Here is a 19,872-nt window from a genome sequence, read left to right on the forward strand (position 1 = left end):
AGTGACTTTTTGTGAAGCTGTGTGAGTTTCCAAGAGGCCATCCCCTGTAAAAACCCAATAATAAGGCTGAGGAAAAGATCATTTTATATCAGAAAGAGCCTGCCTGGAAGTGTCTGGTTCAGCCACACCACAGGCCTTCCAGCATCTCACAAGAGAGATCAAAATACAGCAGAGACTGTTTCAGTCTCTTATCAAGGAGAATAGCCCGAAAGAGTAATCTCAACATTTCGAACAAAGGTGAGTTCTAATTTGATTCCAGCTGTAGGCCAACCTTGTAACAGTCATACTGGGTGAGACTGCTACTTAAGGTATCAAATATTCATTCCCTGTACCCGGCTTACTTGGTTTTCCTGTGCAACGTTGTCCCGCTCCATTTCCCGAATGTTCAGAAGTTCGTGCAAGCCCTGCACTTTTCTGGATAAATCATTGACCTCTTGCTGTTAGAAGGGAAAAAGTCAAATCATGAGAAAACCAAGCCAATGGGATTGTGACCGCTCTAGGTGTACCTAGACTGGGAATAAATACATGTTAACAGTAAAAGGTAGTACGTCAGTGCAATTGTTTCTTTCAATAGATTTGCAGACACAATTTTTCTTAACTCAGAACACATGTAAGAACTACATCTGGTAACCAGGGCTCAGTTATGCTGCCTTACATTTGAGCTAGTTATCTATGTAACATATAAGATAGCTCTGCTGTGTCATATCTGTATCTTTGAAATGTGCATGTATAACATGGGGGTAGCCCTACTATGTGAATAATTGCATGGGGATAAACTTGATGTATTACACTGTAACAAGGTGACTGGTAACCAGGAGCACAACAAGGAAACGGACTGGTGGTTTTATAATGATGAGAAATTCATTGATCCTTCCTCACTGGACGAACAGCGTTCGTGGCGAACACTTCCCGAAGATATTCAGTCCGGCCCCTTTAACTGGCAGAATGCCCCGGAGGAAGGTTCCGCCCAAGTCAGTCAAGTCAAGTCATGTCAAAAGGATTTATATAGCGCACTACATACCCGGGGGGTTTCAAGGCGCTTAGGAAGGGGAGGAGAATTACTTGTCAAAAATCCACGTTTTAAGTTGCTTTCTGAATGCTAGGTGGTTCTGGGTAAGGCAAAGGTAAGCGGGGAGAGAGTTCCATGTTTTAGCAGCCAGGTATGAAAAGGATCTGCCACCCAAAGGATCTGCCACCCATGGTGGTCTTGTTGATGCGAGGTACAGTGGCGAGGGCTTGGCTGGAAGAACGTAGTTGACGGGAGGGGGTGTAGAAGGACAGTCGTGAGTTGAGGCATTCTGGACCAATGTCGTAGAGTGATTTGTGTGCGTGGGTAAGCAGTCGGAAAGTGATCCTCTTATTGACGGGTAGCCAGTGGAGGTCTTTAAGGTGACCAGAGATGTGATCGCTGCGTGGGATGTCTAATATGAGTCTGGCTGAGGCGTTTTGGATTCGTTGGAGTTTCTTCTGGAGTTTTGCGGTAGTACCTGCGTAGAGGGTGTTTCCGTAGTCCAGTCGGCTCGTGACCAGAGCGTGGGTGACTATTTTCCTTGTTTCGGAGGGGATCCAGCGAAATGTTTTTCTGAGCATGCGAAGAATGTTGAAGCAGGAAGAGGATACGGCGCTGACTTGTCTGTTCATTGAGAGTGAAGAATCCAGGATGACGCCTAGGTTCCGTGCGTGGTCAGTCGGGATGGGTGCTTTTCCGAGGGCTTCCGGCCACCAGGAGTCGTCCCATGCAGAGGGGGATGTACCTAAGATGAGGACTTCTGTTTTGTCTGAGTTCAGTTTCAGACGGCTTTGTTTCATCCATTCGGCAACTTCTTTCATTCCTTCGTGTAGGTTGGTTTTGGCGGTGCTGGGGTCATTGGTGAGGGAAAGGATCAGTTGGGTGTCATCCGCGTACGAGATGATGTTGAGATTGTGTTGGCGTGCGATGGCCGCGAGGGGGCTCATGTATACGTTGAAGAGGGTGGGGCTGAGTGAGGATCCTTGTGGTACGCCACAGATGACTTCAGTGGCCTCGGACTTGAATGGTGGGAGGTGGACTCTCTGGGTTCTTCCGGTGAGGAACGAGGTGATCCATTCAAGTGCTTTTCCTTGGATTCCGATGTTATTGAGGCGTTGTAAAAGGGTGCTGTGGCAGACTGTGTCGAATGCTGCAGAGAGGTCGAGGAGGATGAGGGCGACTGTGTCTCCATTGTCCAGTAGAGTTCGAATGTCGTCTGTTGCTGCGATGAGGGCAGTCTCAGTGCTGTGTTTTGCTCGAAAGCCAGATTGTGAGGGGTCGAGGGATTTGTTGGCTTCGAGGAAGGCGGTGAGCTGGCTGTTGACAGCTTTCTCGATGACTTTGGCCGGGAATGGAAGAAGCGAGATGGGGCGGTAATTTTTGAGTTCGGTGGGGTCCGCTGTGGGTTTTTTCAGAAGGGCGGTGAGTTCAGCGTGTTTCCAGTTTTCCGGGAAGGTGGCGGAGTTGAAGGAGCAGTTGATGACGTCTCGGAGGTGCGGTGCTATGACGGAGTCTGCTTTGTTGAAGATGTGGTGAGGACATGGGTCTGTGGGGGATCCTGAGTGGATGGAATTCATCAGGCGGATGGTGTCCTCAGTGGAGATTGGGTTCCAGTCGTTAAGGGTGTTCACGGGGGGAAGATGATCAGCAAATGGTAGGGTGGGTTGGTTTCCGGGTTGGTTGTCAAAGCTGTTGTGGATGTCTGCAATCTTGTTGTGGAAAAATGAGGCTAGGGAGTCGCAGAGGGTTTGAGAGGGGGTGATGTCGTTGGAGTTGGCCGAGGGATTAGAAAATTCCTTGACGATGTTGAAAAGTTCCTTGCTGTTGTGAGCGTTGTTGTCAAGTCGATCCTTGAATGCTGTTTTCTTGGCTTTTCGGATTAGTTGGTGGTGAGTGCGGGTGGCGTTTTTGAAGGCGTCCTTGGTGCTGGTGGTTGGGTCTTTTTTCCAGGCCTTTTCAAGGGAGCGGCAGACTTCTTGGACTTCTTGAGATCATCGTTGAACCATGAGGCCTTCTTGCTGCCAGGTTTGTTTTGACGTTTTTTTAGTGGTGCTAAGGTGTCAGCGGTGTTAGATAACCATAGGGTGAGGTTGGCGGCGGCTTCGTTAGCGTTGGAAGAGGGGGCTGGGGTGTTTTGAAGGAGCGATGCGGAGATTTGGTCCGTGGTGATTTTGTTCCAGTTCCTTTGCAGGGTAGGTTGGAGGTGGATGTTGGGTTTTGGTTTGTTGTAGGTGAAGTGAACGCAGCTGTGGTCAGTCCAGAGGAGGTCCGTAGTGTGGCTGAAGGAGACATGGTTGCTGGATGTGAAGATGGGGTCGAGTGTGTGACCTGCGATGTGGGTGGGGGAAGTGACTAGTTGTTTAAGTCCGAGGTTGGCGAGGTTGTCCACGAGGGTGGCGGTGTTGCGGTCGTTGATCTTTTCGAGGTGAAAGTTGAGGTCTCCCAGAAGGATGTAGTCTTTGGAGGGGAGCGCGTGTGGGGTGATGAAGTCCGTGATGTCTTCACTGAATTTTGCGCGGGGTCCTGGTGGTCTGTAGAGGAGGGTGCCTCTGAGTGTGGTCTTGGGGTCGATGTGGATCTGGAAGTGAAGGTGTTCGGAGTTAGCGAGGTTGGCGTCAGAGCTGGTTGAGATGCGGATTGATTTCTTATGGACGATAGCGATTCCTCCTCCTGTGTGGCTGGTACGGTCTTTGCGAGTGATCTTATAGTGTTCAGGGATGGCAATGGTGATGTCTGGTGCGGAGGAAGCGTTCATCCATGTTTCTGTAAGGAAGGCGATGTCCGGAGAGATGGTGTCTAGTAGGTTCCATAGGTCAATGGCGTGCCTGTGGACTGATCGGGTGTTGAGAAGGATGCATTGTAGGTGGTTGGAGTCGGGAATCTGTGGTGTGGTCGTAGCGGAGATGTTGTCGGTGCCGCTGAATTTGCAGGAGAAGCAGGAGAAAGGTCCATGGGTTTGTCCAGGGGCGGCTTGGACGCAGTTGGGAGCGCGACCGGGATTAAGGGCTAGGAGGGTTGCGGCATCGTAGGTAATGCGGGGGGGGCTGGGAGGGACGGGGGCCAGGGGATCTGGCGCTGGGCGCGGTCCAGGCGCGGACGGGCGTAGACGGGCTTACCTTTGGCGCACCTTCGGCGCGAATTGGGCGCGGTCGCTGCGCGTAAACGCTGCGCGCGGGAACTACTGTCATATATGGATAGTGGAGGGGGAGGGGCGAGGGCGGCTCAGCTGGGAGGCGGGGCGGGTTCACAGAGCACAACAACAATCAAAATGGCAGCGGAGCGCTGGGGGGTAAACAGACGCGCAAACTGAATACAAACAATGGCAGATAGAGTCCAAAGCAAGACAGAGCTAAAGCTGCTTAATTAGCGAACACAGAGCACAAAGCGGCAAGTGAATGCAGAAGGCAGAATGCAATCAACGATACCAAATGCAGGGGAGCGACCACTCGGCTCGAGAGCTGAGAGCGAGTCACAGCGCATGGAGGGGAACAAGCGCTGGAAGTAGTTTGTGGGAGGGCGGCTCAGCTGGGAGGCGGGGCGGGTTCACAGAGCACAACAACAATCAAAATGGCAGCGGAGCGCTGGGGGGTAAACAGACGCGCAAACTGAATACAAACAATGGCAGATAGAGTCCAAAGCAAGACAGAGCTAAAGCTGCTTAATTAGCTAACACAGAGCACAAAGCGGCAAGTGAATGCAGAAGGCAGAATGCAATCAACGATACCAAATGCAGGGGAGCGACCACTCGGCTCGAGAGCTGAGAGCGAGTCACCGTGACGTTTCTTTCCTCGTATTGGATAAGATGCCGGAAACACAGGAGTTGGCGTGTGACATCACCGGACTGGGAGAGAACCGAACGGAGAAAGACGCGGAGGGAGACCGGCGAGAAGGAGGAGAGGTGAACGCCAAGCCAGGACGAGAAGCAGACGTATCTAGAGAAGTAGACGCGCTGCATTCCGAGGAAGACAAGCCAGGAGGCCAACGGGACCGCGCTGCGCCGTGCCACACTCCCGAGGGAGGAGTGTGGCTCCGACAGGTACGGGACAGGTTCTCAAGCTGGGTGGGACGCAGGGGAATATTCCCGTGATAAAACGAACCTCTGCTACTTAGTTGTCCTGCACTTACCCCAAACCCTTTAAATACCCTTCCTCACTTCACATCACGTATTTTTCGGCAAAGCTTATCACAAAGAGGTGTCCCTCACTCCCCGGTACCCCCTGAAGTACAGTTCGAGGACGGGAAAGTAATTGGTCCTTTTCTTTGTTTTGTTTCTTCCCGGAACTACTGCGAGAGAAGCCCCTTGTGAGAAGCCCCATCCGGACCAAGACGGACCTTGGGTAGAGCAGCCACACCAGCTGGCATCACGGATTCTGCCGAGTTTGCCAAAGAGAGACTGACCCTGAGGAAAAAGAAATTGTATATGAAAATAAAACCCGCTTTACCCAGACACCGTGTCCAGCCCATTCCTGACCTCCCTTTACATACACCTAAACCTTTACACAAAATAGGAGATAGTTCTACTGTGGGATTTTTTTAACTTGTGGGATTGATGTAAAATAGGAGCTTGTTCTGCTGTGTGATGTTTGAACCTGTGAATTCCATGCAAAATAGCAAACAGTTCTGTTGTGCGAGGTTTGAATATGTGGGATCCACATAACATGAGGCATTAATCTGCTATTTGATGGCTGGAACTGTGAGAACTTTGTGACTTGAAGGATATCACTGCAGTATGAAAACAGAGTATGTACAGTATTTGTAACCCAAAGGGAAAAACATCTTTATCTGGGTAGGTATTTTATCTTTAAGACACATACTCAATGAAACACCTTTTAAACTGGGCAGAAGGACATTTTGATCACAGCTTCCAACAACAACGTAGTCACAAACTGCCAATGCATCTCATCTAACACACTGGGATCACTGCCGGACCTGCCCCCCATGATGAAGACCTGTTCATCATCAATGTGCCTCTTGAATTCAGTGGACTTGGAACATCATCATGCAAAATACTTTCTACTACTTGGTCACCTCCGAGCCCTTTACCAGGTAAGCCTATAATATTTAGTGGATACAGTGTCAGTCATTTAGTTTCCTTGCTAATTAGTCTCTTTAATTAGTGAAAGTACTCCAGGTTTCAAAGTAGGTAGCGAGTTAATGTTCCCATTCAACTTTCGTTCAATGGCCAACCATTCTTTATTGGTAGCTCAGTAGAGTGTTCCCGGAGAAACTAAAGACGTATGAAGAATCCTGTGCCCTTTGGGATATCCCCAAGTAGGATTCACATCAGAAAGGGCAACCGAGCAAGTACTGCTCTCATGATGGTAAGACCTATTGGAGAAGTGCCTGTGCCTAGATCTTATCTGACCAATCAGCAGCATCCACCCTCGACCACACAACTGTTCTTGACTTTCTGGGAATTTGAGATAGCAGAGCTGGTGTTTTAGGGGCATCCACCACTTTGTTGCCAACTATTTGAAGCGTTCCGATACCTTCTGGTCAAATTTGCGCTAGACAAAATTATAAATAGGGCTCCCGGTTTTATGGTATTTATATTTTTGTAATTTCCGTCTGGATTTATCCATATTTACTTTTTGCTAATTTTATCTGTATTTATCCATATTTATTTTAGGTTTTGTGAAAAAATTAAGTTGAAATGTGAATATTTCTGCATTTATTTAACCAGTTAATGTGCACTCGTGCCTGAACACCTGACAGGTTTCAATGATAAGGCCCTTTACTAACATCCCTATATTTTTTTAATCCCTTTGCTTGTCAATCCACACAGCTATTGGCCTGGCAGTTATGACTGACAGCATTTAGAATCCCTCAAAAACAACCCAATTTCCGTTTTATCCACATTTAAAAATAAATACATACAGGAAAATAAATGGTTTTCGGTCTTTATTTATCTGTAAAAATCAGTAAAAACGGAAAACAGGGAGCCTTAATCATAAATAAACAAAATAGAAGAATTGTTTCACTCCTCAATGTTACACCACTGATTGTGTGGGCTCCTTTCTTTGCTTTGCCTTTAAAAGTGTGCTTATGTCTGCTAACCTATAATTCAGCCCTGCTTTCAACTTCAGTCCCCTGCCAACAGATGGCACATTTTATTGCATTTTGATGGCTCCATGCTCGATCCATCAGATATCCATCTCTACCCTTGTCTTCTAGTTAGTCATTTCAGAAAATACAGGTACTTGCTCATACTTAACCTCACTCCTGTGTAGTAACTGATAGCTGAAGAGCCTTACGACTCTTCTGGTGAACACTGGCTGAATGAACTGAATTGAACTGAATTCAAATTTCTAGCACACAGTTGTAACCTGAAATGTATTCTGGCGCTAAAACTAGTCATCAGCTCTCAACAAAATGCGGATTAAGAAACCTGGAGTTTTCTTTCATGAGTATTTATCCTTGGTATATCAAAGTGGAGCTGTGTTCAGCAAGAGGTTTTCTTTCTATTCAGCTAACATGAAATACACCGATTGCTGAGGGCCATGTATAAAGTTGCTGAGACCAATACCACGGTGTTCTTCAGCCTTGACTAAGGCAAAAGATTAATTGATGATGAATTGCACCCAGAGAGTGGCTATTCTATCTTGAACAGGTAAGAAGCGGCCATAATACCCTTGTAGGGGAGTCTCATCCTCTGGCTGTCATTTTCCCAAAGGATTTGTACTGAGCCCGATTCACAGTGTCCAATATTGACAGGGCCAGGTCCCACTTGCCCTGCACCCACTGTAAATGTGAATGCTCTCCAAATGCTGACAGAACAAGTAAGAAGGCCCAACATTCTTACACTAGGCTCCCATCTATGAAATTCTCTACCCCTTTCCATTAGAGACATTTCACATTAATTAGCTCTTCCTAACTATTTGAAAACGTGGCTACTCTTGATTTAAGAATCAAATCCAACCTGGGTTTAAGGGGGTGGGGGCTCTACGCATATGGAGGCCAACTTGGTGTTCGGGTGCCCTATATAAGCACCATAAACCGTAAACAATACGGACCAAAATAAGTAAATTTTTAATATTTTACTCAGTTTTTCATTACCTGACCTTGTCTGAAGTGAAACCCTATAGAAAGGCGCATGTCCCTGTAGTAAAGGTCGTAGCTCTCCTTGCCGGTGTGTCTAGGGATGCAAGCTATTGTTGAAACAGCCCCGGGGTTGCTTACTGTGGCTTGTGCAGGCGAAGTGTCCATCAGTCCTCTCTGGACTGCGTTTTTTGCTTGAGATAAGAATTATTAGTATGAAAGGCAATACCTCACTTTAGGGAGCAGCAGGGTGCAAAAAGTGGCATAACCTTGCCCTCAAGGATGTATTGCACGTAAGGCAAAAACAAACTTATAGGCTTTTCTCAAACAGCTTTTTTATTTGAAATAATGTTTACTCACAGAATTTTAGGCATTATAAAAGTTTCTCAAGTCATGTCAGGAAGACAGAGCCGACACTCATATGAAGAAAATAAATTCAGAAAAATGGTCTTATCTGCACTCAATGCTCTAATTCAACATTGCATGAGACATTGACATTTGGGGATGTTCACCTTAATACCCCAGCAATACAGAGAGGTGTTATTTTAAGTGGGAATTGTTTTTGTAGAGAATCATAAAAAATGCAGCCTCTTAAAATGTGCGGATCCAGACCGATGCCAGATTTGAAAGATATTAAAGTAAGATACATTTACATACAATGAATTTATATGAAACTCAACTACTCTGCCAGCAATTATCCTGATAATCTGCAATGGTTCTGGCCTTCTGGAACTAGACCGGACACCGCCACTCGATAAATCTTTATTTAATCTTGATACTTACTAGTCTCTTGTAAAAGATCAACAATAGCAGAGATCACATGGATAGCTGGATGCATTTCATAGCAACGAAAGATGCCTTTACAATTCGTAAAGGATATTTTGATACATACTGCTTCATTATCCCCATTTCATACAACAAAATTCTGTGCGGAACGAAGGAAATAATCTCTTAATTCTTGCATGTGTGTCACGTAGAGAGGAACATTTAAACTGTGCAAATAGTCCTACGTCGCATTTCAATGTTACTATTTGGAAAATAAATTATTCATTAAAACTGATTCTTTTCCAAAGAATTAAACTGGTTATCACTGCCAGGCTCATCCTCAGCACCAACAAATGGAAACATAGCCTATGCTCCAAGACCTTCACTGGCTCCCTTTTGAAGCCATAGTAGCATATCTAAGCCTGCATGCACCAATTACAGGGCAGGACACCCTAATAGACCTAAAGAGCTGGCAGCATCAAGAATCTGAAGAGCTTAGAGACTAAACTCTTTTCTGAAACTGCAACTGACACAGAATTTATAGGGATGATCTGCCATAAAAAAGTGAAAACACTTCTGTTTAAACTCCCCGAACATGTCTTCTTATTTGAATTCATGAATTCTTGCCCTCCTCCACCTCTTCCCCTGCAGATCACTACCCACTAACTTAAATGTTCAATGCACTGATACACCTATGATGTAGTGGGGTTTTTAAGAAATTACAAACAAACAAGATAAGGAAAATGTAACTGACCCAGTAACCATATGTTCATAGCTTGTAGTGTTGTAGACATGCATACTATGCATACTCCTGCCATCTAGTGTTGGGCGTTTGCAAATTGTTTTCATTTGAAAAAAGGCTTTTGAGTCATAGGATGCAACGGTGACTCCAGCCCTTAGTTGGCAATCCACAAGGAGCCCGACTCCATCTTACATAGTTTTTTGCACAGTGAGTGAGAGCAGTATGGAGTAGCGAGTGAACGCAGTATGGTGCACGTGTATTGTGTAAGGAAGTTAGTTAATAAGGAAGATATCTGCAAGTAGAGTCACATGCTTCCAAGGAGGAGGGTGGGCACATGTGAATCTACAGCAGTACATGCTACAAACAGATGCTTACAGGGTACCATTTTCCATTTGTAGCAACTGTTGCTGTATGTACACATGCTCTGCAAAGACTATAAAACAGTACCCCTTACAAGTGGTGTCTGGTATGTGGATGCTGCTGCTATCTGAAAGGAATATGCTACTTACCAGCATGCATCTGTTCTTGGCATGAAGGGCTACTGACATTCATATCTTGTGCATAGATCGCCCGCTAGTGTTGGGTCCGGATGATTGCATATTGTTGTCCTGGAAGAGTCTTCGAAGTATCACAAGAGTAGGTGGCTCCTCCCCTGGAATACAGAGCGCATGGGCATCCCCTCCATCTTCAGATTGTTTTTCGCCATTGTGGCAGAGATGGAGTGTAATACCGTAAGTGATGACCATGCCTGAGAATGATTCTGAGTGCTACAGCTGGACAGGCACCAGGGAGGAGGGCGGGCGATATGAATGTCAGCAGCCCTACATGCCAAGAACAGATGCATACTGGTAAGTAGCATATTCCGTTTGAGGTATGTGGGCTGCTGAATTCATATCTTGTGCATAGAATAAATAGCAGTTACCTCCTTAGCGGTGGTTGCCCGTGCCAGCTGCAGCAGTCTGAAAAAGAGTTTTGAGAACAGCCTGTCCTACAGCAGCTTGCTGTTTGGAGTGTACATCTACGCAGTAGTGTCTGGTAAATGTATGTATGGCTGCTCTACATATATCCTCTAGAGGAATGTTACCTAGGAAAGCCATGGATGCCCCTAACTTGCGTGTGGAATGCGCTCTTGGGGGAACTGTTAATGTGCGTTTAGCCTTTTGATAACATATCTGTATGCACTTAACAATCCATCTGGCTATACCTGATTTGGAAATGGGGTTGCCTTTGTGTTGTGGAGAGAAGGCAACAAACAGTTGCTTAGTTTTCCTGAAATCCTTTGTCCTGTCTATGTAATACAGGAGAGCTCTTTTAACATCTAATGTGTGCAGTGCTCGGTCTGCACTGAATCTGGATTTGGGAAGAAAACGGGCAGTTCTATGGTTTGATTAATATGGAACTGCGATACCACCTTAGGCATGAATTTAGGGTTGGTACGTAGCACTACCCTATTAGCATGAATCTGTATGAAGGGCTCTTGAATAGTTAGGGCTTGAAGCTCACTAACTCTTCTTAGCGACGTGATTGCAACTAGAAAAGCCACTTTCCATGTCAGAAACTGTATCTCACAAGAGTGAAGAGGTTCAAAGGGTGGTCCCATTAGTCTGGTGAGAACTATGTTCAGATTCCAGACAGGTGAAGGAGGGTGCCTGGGAGGAATTACCCTTTTGAGACCTTCCATAAAGGATTTAATGGCTGGCACCCTGAAAAGAGAAAGATGCTGTCTGTTTTGAAGATAAGCTGCCATTGCAGCCAAGATACCTCAACAACCGCCTCAACTTCTACACCCCCACACGCCAGCTTCGATCAGCCAACCACGCCCTTGCCGCCGTTTCCCGCATCCAAAGAGCCACCACAGGAGGAAAGTCCTTCTCCTACCTGGCCACCAAGACGTGGAACTCCCTCACCTCCGCCTAATCCAAGACCACCTCGCCTTCAGGAAGCAGCTCAAGACCTGGGTGTTCGAGCAGTAGCGGACCCCTCCTCCCCAAGCGCCTTGAGACCCTCCGGGTGAGTAGCGCGCTATATAAATGCTTTGATTGATTGATTGATTGAATGTATCCTGATGGAACTATATGCTAGATTGCATCTGTATCGATGCAACAAATAACATATAATGTTTTGCGTGGACGCATTCAACGGATTTATGTTATTATTGGAACAGTAAATGACAAATCGCTTCCATTTGGCCGCATAGTATGCCCTGGTTGTAGGTCTTCTTGCCTCCTTGATGTTGGTCATACAGTCAGGGGGCAAGTTGAGGTAGCCAAACTCTATGACCTCAGGAGCCATATTGCAAGGCTCAACTGTTGCGGATCTGGGTGCTGAATGTCTCCATAGCTCTGAGTGAGGAGACTGGGCGTGAGGTGCAGTCGTTGGCGAGGCACCACTTAAAGTTCTAGGAACGTGGTGTACCACGCCAGCCTTGCCCACGTTGGAGCAACCAGGATGAGCGTGATGGAGTGCTGTCGCAGTTTGCGTGCCACTAGCGGTATGAAAGGTGCTGGAGGAAAAGCGTAAGCAAATCTTCCTGACCAGTTCATCCATATCGCATTGCCCTGAGACTGCGGGTGTGGGAACCTGGCGGCGAAGGTTTGGCATTTTGCTTTTTCCTTTGTGGCGAATAGGTCCATCTCTGGATGACCCCACTGCTGGAAATATGGTTGGAGCACCGAGGGGTGTATCTCCCACTCGTGCATCTGATGACTGTGCCTGCTGAGCAGGTCCGCCATCTGGTTGTCCTTGCCTGGGAGATGTTCCGCCATGAGGAACATGTTTCTTTGAATGGCCCACTTCCACATGCTCTGGGCTAGATGAGACAATTGTGGAGAGTGAGTGCTTCCCTGCTTCTGGATGTAATACATGGCAGTCATGTTGTCCGTCGGGATCAGCACGACTTTGTTGCACAAATGCAATTTGAACGCCTTCATCGCCATGAAGATTGCCATCAGTTCCAGCAGGTTGATGTGCATCTTCTGCTGCTGCGTCGTCCATAGTCCCTGCACTGTATAATGGAGGACATGCGCTCCCCAGCCCTGGAGAGATGCGCCCGTCGTCAGCACTATCTGTGGTACAGGCTCTTGGAACGGTCGTCCCCTGCAAAGGTTTTGTGTGTTCCACCAATGCAGAGAGTTGTATGCACGACCGGTCACCAACGCTAGGTCTTTTAGATGTCCCTGAGCCTGGTTCCACTGGCGTGCCAAGCACTCCTGAAGCAAACGCATGTGTAGCCTCGCGTGAGGGACTATGAAGATGCAGGAGGCCATCATGCCTATCAGCTGCATAAATACTTGCGCTGGGAGTGAGTGTTGGGGCCTGAATTTCTGAATTAGCAATTGCATGCTGTTGACTCTGGCAGAGTTTGGTTGCGCTGTTCCTGTCAGTGTGTTTATTGTTGCACCTAGGTACTGTTGTACATGTGCGGGTTAAAGCTGTGATTTTGGTTAATTCAGTGAGAATCCTAGACTGTGTAGGAGGTGAATCGTGCGGGACATGAGCTGGCACACTGCTGGGCTGACTTTGCTTGGACAAGCCAGTCGTCCAGGTAAGGATAGACATGGATGTGTTGTCTCCGAAGGTGCGCAGCCACGGTCGCCAAGCACTTGGTGAACACCCTGGGGGCAGTAGTGACCCCGAAAGGCAGGACCTTGAACTGGTAATGCTGGTTGTTTATGGTGAACCTGAGATATTTCCTGTGACCTGGGTGAATGGGAATGTGGAAATATGCGTCCTTTAGGTCTAGGGTTGCTAGAAAGTCCCCCTGACTGAGCAATGGTAGAACCTGCTGTAAAGTTAGCATGTGAAAATGTTCTGACAAGATGTACTGGTTCAGGGGTCTGAGGTCTGAGGTCTAGAATGGGCCGGAGAGAACCGTCCTTCTTTGGGATTAAGAAGTACAGTGAGTACACCCCTGTACCCTGCTGTTCTAAAGGCACGAGTTCTATGGCCCCTTTTTGAAGCATGCAGAGTACTTCTAGCTGCAATAAGTGCATGTGCTCTGCGGACATAGGACGGTGCCTTGGGGTTATGTTGGGTGGAGTGGAGGTTAGTTCTAGACAATAGCCGTATTGGATAAGGTCTCTCACCCACCTGTCTGTGGTAATACCTTCCCAGACTGGCAGGAACTGCTGAAGTCTTCCCCTCACCGGTGTTATATGGTCTGGGGGCAGTGACAAGATGTCACTGTTTATTGGTGGCGGAGGATCTGGCATTATTATTTCCTCGTCCTCTGCCTTTGTGCTGTTCCCACGATATCCACCCCTATTGTTCTTGTTATATGTGGTCTGCGTACCCCCTTTGTTGTACTGGGCTTGCTTTGATGCTTGACCTCTACAGGCTCCCTTGTTACCGGAGCGACGAAAGGAACCGCCCCTGAACTGTTGTGACTGCAGAGCCCCCATGGACTTTGCTGTTTCAGTGTCTTTTCTAATTTTTTCAAGGGTCGTTTCTACATCAGGACCAAAGAGAAAGTCAGGGTTAACTGGGCTGATTGAGTAGAGTTGTTTGTATCTCTGGCTTAAAACCAGAGATGCGTAGCCAGGCATGCCTTCTAAGCATCACACTTGTGATGATGGCCCTAGCTGCTGTGTTTGCTGCATCGAGTGCACACTTGATGGATGCATTGGAAATTAACTTCCCCTCCTGTATCAGCATTTCTGCTCCCTCCTTATAAACATCAAGCAGGTGTTGTAGTAGCTGCTCTAGTGTGTCCTAATGTGCCCAGGACCTGTGTATTGGAGATCCTCCAAATATTTGCCGCTTGAGCCGCTACTCGCTTGCCAGAAGCTTCTATGATTTTGGATTCTTTATCTGGAGGGGAGCATCACCACTTGTTTGAGAGTTCGCTCTATTATGAGCATTAGCCACCACGAGGGAGTCCAATGGGAGCTGGCCCTTGATGTACGTAGGGTCTACAGGCGCAGGCCGGTATTTCCTCTCAATCCTTGGGTTTACAAACCTTGCCCTTGTGGTCTCCTTGAAAATTTCAGTAGCGTGTTTAAGGACACTCTTTAGCATAGGCAATGTCTTTACCGATCTTTCTGAAGTTGAGAAAGTATCAACAAAAAGTCCTCCTCCACTGGGTCAGCATGCATTTCCACGCCATGGTTCTTGGCTGCCCTTTCAATCAGTTCGTTAAACGCAGCAGTATCTTCAGTAGGCGAGGTTTTGACGGTATAGGACTGAGTGTCAGGCGTGGTGTGTGGCTCACCAGGGTCAACAGGGTCAGTCCAGGGTTGAGGTTCTTCCTGATCTGTGTCAACATGATAAGTAAAGTCATCCTCATTGTATCCCTCTCCCATATCCTCATTGGTGCGCGTGGGAGAATAGGCATAGTCTTGTCCATAGGACTCCACAGGTTCAAAAAGAACAGGTGAGGTGGCAGAATCTCTTTTCTTTTTGAGAGGGATTTTGTATGACTCTAAAGGATTTTCTGGAATGATCTTTCGTTTGTAAATGGTGAGTCTGCCAGAATCCGAGTCGATGAACAGTTTTGACTGATTGTCAAAGGAAGGTGCTTGGAAGACTACATCCTCCTGAACGGGCTGATTCCTCGAAACCACTGACACCTTTTTGGCCGTGTCGGTGCTCTTTTGTAGCTCGAACGCTTTGGGTCGAGCGGTCGGGGGCAGTCCATACTTAATTGGTGGCGTAAGCATTGGAGACGAACCGACCTTCTTAGAGGGTGGCGCTGTCTTCGATCCAACCGACTTCGTCTGATCACTAGTTTGCTTGCGGCCGTGCGTCGACTCGAGCTCTCGGTGCGCATCAGGCACGCTCTTTTGCTTCGACGCGACATGCTCTTTCGGGTCGGGTTTACTCTTCGACTCGAAGGCCTTGCTTAATATTGGCTTGGAGGCTGTAAGCTTCGGATCGATAGTCTTCTTAGCCTTGAGTCCTTTGCCAGTGTCGCCATCTTTGGGCGTTGACGTCGACGGCGTCAATGTGACGTCCTTGACCGTCGAGACAGGCTTCGGCGCCCCAGTTTTCGGGCCGACGCCCCCTGGAGACCCCGAAGGGTCGATGACACTCTTAGATTTGATTGGAGCCGACGAATCCGAGGCCGTCGATACAAGGACTGTTTTTTAGCAGTTTCGGTTCCGATTTAGCATCTGTCGGTTTCGGTTTCGATTTCACTGCTGAGAGCGGTTGATCGACTGATGGCTCCTTAGAAGTATTCTTAGCCGGGCCTTGACGCGGGGCTATAGAATGCGGGTTAAGATCTCGGCTAAGGCCTTCCGGCGATGCCTCGACCTGAGCCTTAGAGCGTACAGTGTCAGTATTGGGCCCCGCGACTGCGGGTGGGCCTTGCTCATCACTCGAGTCGTCATCGACGGCTCCGATGGCCTCTGCGTCGTCTCCTACCTCGACGACGTCTTCCTCATGGACGTAGTCTTCTTCTTCATCCTCGTTATAGTTAGAGTCGTGCTCCGACGCAGGGTCCGACTGCTGGTCAGGATTCTCTTCATCGACGCCCTCGTCGTCATCAGCCTCGAAGATGTTCTCCGGGTCGGGCGCTGTTTTCTGCGCCGACTGTCATGCGGCGTGTCGAAGCCGAAGTGTCTTCTTTGACCGGAACTTGGAACAGGCCATGCAGCTGGCCTCGTCGTGGTCCGGAGATAGGCATTTATTGCACACTGGGTGCACATCAATGTGAGGGTATTTAGAGTTGCAGACGGGGAATCTCTTGAACGGGCTCCGTTCCTTCGTCGATCGTCGTCGGGGCCTTTGGTGTCAAAAAAGGCAAACGGCCTTCGACGTCCTGTTCGAAGAACTGGATCAAGTACTAGGCACCGAACCAGAGACAATACCGACACCCCGAAGGCCTTTTGGCCTTGCGAAAAGTGTTTTTATATCGATTCCGAATTTGAGTCAAGAAAGTACATCCGAACCCAATGGCGGAAAAAAACAATCTGAAGATGGAGGGGATGCCCATGCACACTGTAGTCCAGGGGAGGAGCCACCTATCTCGTGATTCTTCGAAGACTCTTCCAGGACAACAATATGCAATCATCCGGACCCAACACTAGGCGGCGATCTATGCACAAGATATGAATTCAGCAGCCCACATGCCTCGAACTAAAGACTTTAAATTTAAATGGCCAACCATTGCCTGCTGGAGGGTTCTGATAGCCAACCAATGTTTGGTGCAAGTGTGTGGGGTTAACCAAGTGGCTGACCTACGTATGTCAGCTAGTGGGATATTGTAGCGAACAGCAATAGTTGCTGATTTTTTGTGTATAAAGTGTGCCCTGAAAGTGACATCTGTAGGGTAACCATATGTAAATGTTCAGAGACGATGTATCTGTTGAGAGGCCTGAGATGGAGAATTGTGTCGAGGGAGCTGACTTTATTGGGGATAACGAAGTACAGGGATAGATCCCCCTGCTCTAGTGTTGGCAAGGTGGGCACGAGCTCTATGGTCTCTTTGGACATCCTCCAGTAATAGGGCAAGGTGTTCTGGGCTGAGGGATTGTGTATAGGGTGGGATGTTTGGTGGGGTCATCGTGATCTCGAGGAAGTATTTGTATTTAATAAAAGATCTGTGGTAATTTCCTCCCAGCAGGGAAGGAATTGCTGGAGCCTTTCCCAACAACTGTAGTAGGACTTTGTTGGGTCAGGGAGGACCTGCCCCTTGCCTGCTGTCTCCTAAAGGAACCCGTGGTTGGTGGTACTTGAAGAATACATATATAAGTCCTTCTTTATATTTCCAACATTTCACCAACCTGTAGGCCGAAAAGGTATTCTCTGTCAAAGGGCAGGTAGATGCACTGTTGTTGGACTTCTGGCTCAAAGTCAGGAATACACAGCCAGGCGTGGCAGCGGAAGAGAAGAGAGGTCCCATGGCAGCTGTATCAGCTGAGCCTAACTGTTTTCCCCTCCTCCATGAACTCTTCCCCCGTCTTCCTATACTGGTGAGGGAGATGTTGGAGCAATGCTTCCATTTCTTTCTAGTGGGCCCTGTCGTATCAGGACAGGAAATCCATGGATTTGGTGATGTGCAAGTGTCTGGCAGCGCCCACTTCCACTCTTTTCCCAGCTGCATCACTGCGCTTACTCTCCTTACCAGGATGGACAGCATCACCTGTGGCTTGGGTGGCAGCGATCTTACAGGAACCCAGCAGGAGTCCTGGGGGGACATAGCCTCTGATGTATCAGTAATCAGAGAGTGCAGGTATAAACTTTTTCTCAATCCTGGGTGTTATCCCCCAGATTTCATAGGCTCTATGAACATTTCTGGGGCAGATTTGACCATTCCATTGGAGAAGTGTGGCTCAATGGTTAGAGCGGCAGACGCTGATGCAGAGGTCTAGCCTGGGACCAGGGTTCAATTCCCCGCCTCGGCGGGTCTTGGCTCAAAAAAAATTCCACGGAATCGATAATTCTCGCCTCAGTGCCTATTCCAATCATGGAGTCCCACTCTGCAACTCTGGGCAATAGCTTGCTTAATCTCCACAACGGCCCCCACAACGCTAAGGATGCCTGGCCTCCACCTTGGGGGTGCCCAGGAGTGGATGCCTCACAGGGAAAGCCAGGATGGGTTCCACAGCGGTATTCGTACAAGTGCCTTGAGACCCTTGCGGGTGAGTAGTGCGCTATACAAGTATCAATTTACATTCCATTGATCACATGGAGAAACTGGAGGGAGTATTCCGTTCTCCACCAGGAAATCATATTCCTCCTGCGAGTGTACCTTGTGATAGGTAGCTACACGCTGGATGTCACTCTAATATGCTGTGGTATCGTCTGGTGGAGAAGCCCTAACAGGAACATTCTTAAGGTCAGGATCCCCTGAGGCTCCACATCATAGTCCTCCCAAGGATCGTCTGTGGTATGAGGGTAAACAGGTGCCCGAAGTCCTCCATTGGGGAGGAGGAGGGCTATCTGAATCAGAGTAAGATTCCAGGAAGCTTGCAGGAGGTGAGGGAGGTGGAGGTGGTGGTTGAAGACATGGAGGAGAGAAGTAGGAGGGGGTGAAGGGCTGGGAGGCTTGATGTTTACTTGGTAGGTGCATGCTGTAGAGGAGCCTCAGGCTGTGAAGTGTCCTCAAGGATGAGTCTAAACTTTTTAGGAAAGGTCTTTCAGGAGGTGACGGAGGTCTTTCCTGCTCGGGGATGGATGATAATGTGTTGCTGCCAGTCATCAAGCTCCTGTTGGAGGATGGTCCTCTCATCAGAGTTGTCTTTGGATGGCCTCGGAGCTGACGCTGTTTTGGGACAGAAGGAGTTTTCGGCTAGGACACCTCAGCGCTGATGTGTGCTTTCTGAATCGAAGGCCGATGGCGGTCAATGTTTTTGGACGACGGCAGACCTGAAAGTGATTTGCATACGGGGCTCAACACCCGACGTCCATAGGGTTGCTGCTTGGCTTCTATGTAAAGCTGCTTGTGCGTTTTGAAAGTCTGAGTGTATCATTGTAGACTTGATGCGAGGTCCACTCCTCTTCATTCTCCGGAGTTGGTAATGAAGCTGCAGGGCCTTAAGGGCAGGGCACCTCCGAATGCTGGGAGGCCCTGTCTTCAACAGCGATATGTGGATCAGTTCGACAGCGAAAAAAAAAAAATGGAACAATCGGCATAGTAGAACTTGTGGGGGCAATGGGAAGGTTCAGCGTAGAGCAACGCCAATACATGTTTGAAATCAATGGCGGAGAAAAACAATCTACAAATGGAGCCAGTGCCCATGCACATTGACTACTGTAGGAGTCACCAATACATTAGGACGTGAAAGACTTCTTTGAAGAAAAAAACGAGTTGCATCAGTCCGACCCCACTACTATATGGTAGGAGTACGCAGAGCCTGTGTATCTACAGTCACACATGCTATGAACAAAACGACTCTAAAGGGGAGCATGTGTTTATGCGTGTCCAGTTATGTAATGCAATATGATTGGGGGACAATGCAGAATGTGGTGAAGGGCCCGAGACTCATATCTTCACGATATTCATAGACCTTAAGCTGGATTGGGCGCACCCCTAATGGCACTGGCTCCGGGGGCTTGTGTTACGTCTTTGTGCTTGTCATACGTTTTAGGGGATGTGCTCATGTGTAACACGCTTGAAACTGAAACTAAACAAGAAGTAGTATTCTGTACCTGCCACTAAATATCACACAACATTTGTACCTGTTATTCATAACTATAAGACTTAGTAAACCACCTTGAACAGATTATGCATGGAAGAGTTCACCTTACATAGCAGCTAGATTCTAGCAGATGGACAATTTTTTCAGTTTTCAGGGCACTAAACTGTTACTATTTAAAGGCAACAATCCACTTAATAGTTTTAGTGCAGTCATAAACTGGAACTACCAGGCTCTGT

The 19,872-nt window shown here is 47.9% G+C and overlaps 1 protein-coding gene across 4 annotated transcripts in view; it reads right to left on the reverse strand.

Moving 5' to 3' along the window:
- Window positions 1-19,872, reverse strand: part of CALCOCO2 (calcium binding and coiled-coil domain 2) — a 428,938-nt gene that overhangs the window by 60,836 nt on the left and 348,230 nt on the right. For all 4 annotated transcript variants that reach the window (XM_086924246.1, XM_086924247.1, XM_086924245.1 and 1 more), the window contains exon 11: window positions 342-437. In XM_086924246.1, coding sequence (XP_086780372.1) covers window positions 342-437 — 96 coding nt within the window. The remainder of the gene's footprint in view (window positions 1-341; window positions 438-19,872) is intronic.

Source organism: Lissotriton vulgaris, chromosome 5, assembly GCF_964263255.1.
Source record: "Lissotriton vulgaris chromosome 5, aLisVul1.2, whole genome shotgun sequence".
Classification (NCBI taxonomy): domain Eukaryota; kingdom Metazoa; phylum Chordata; class Amphibia; order Caudata; family Salamandridae; genus Lissotriton; species Lissotriton vulgaris.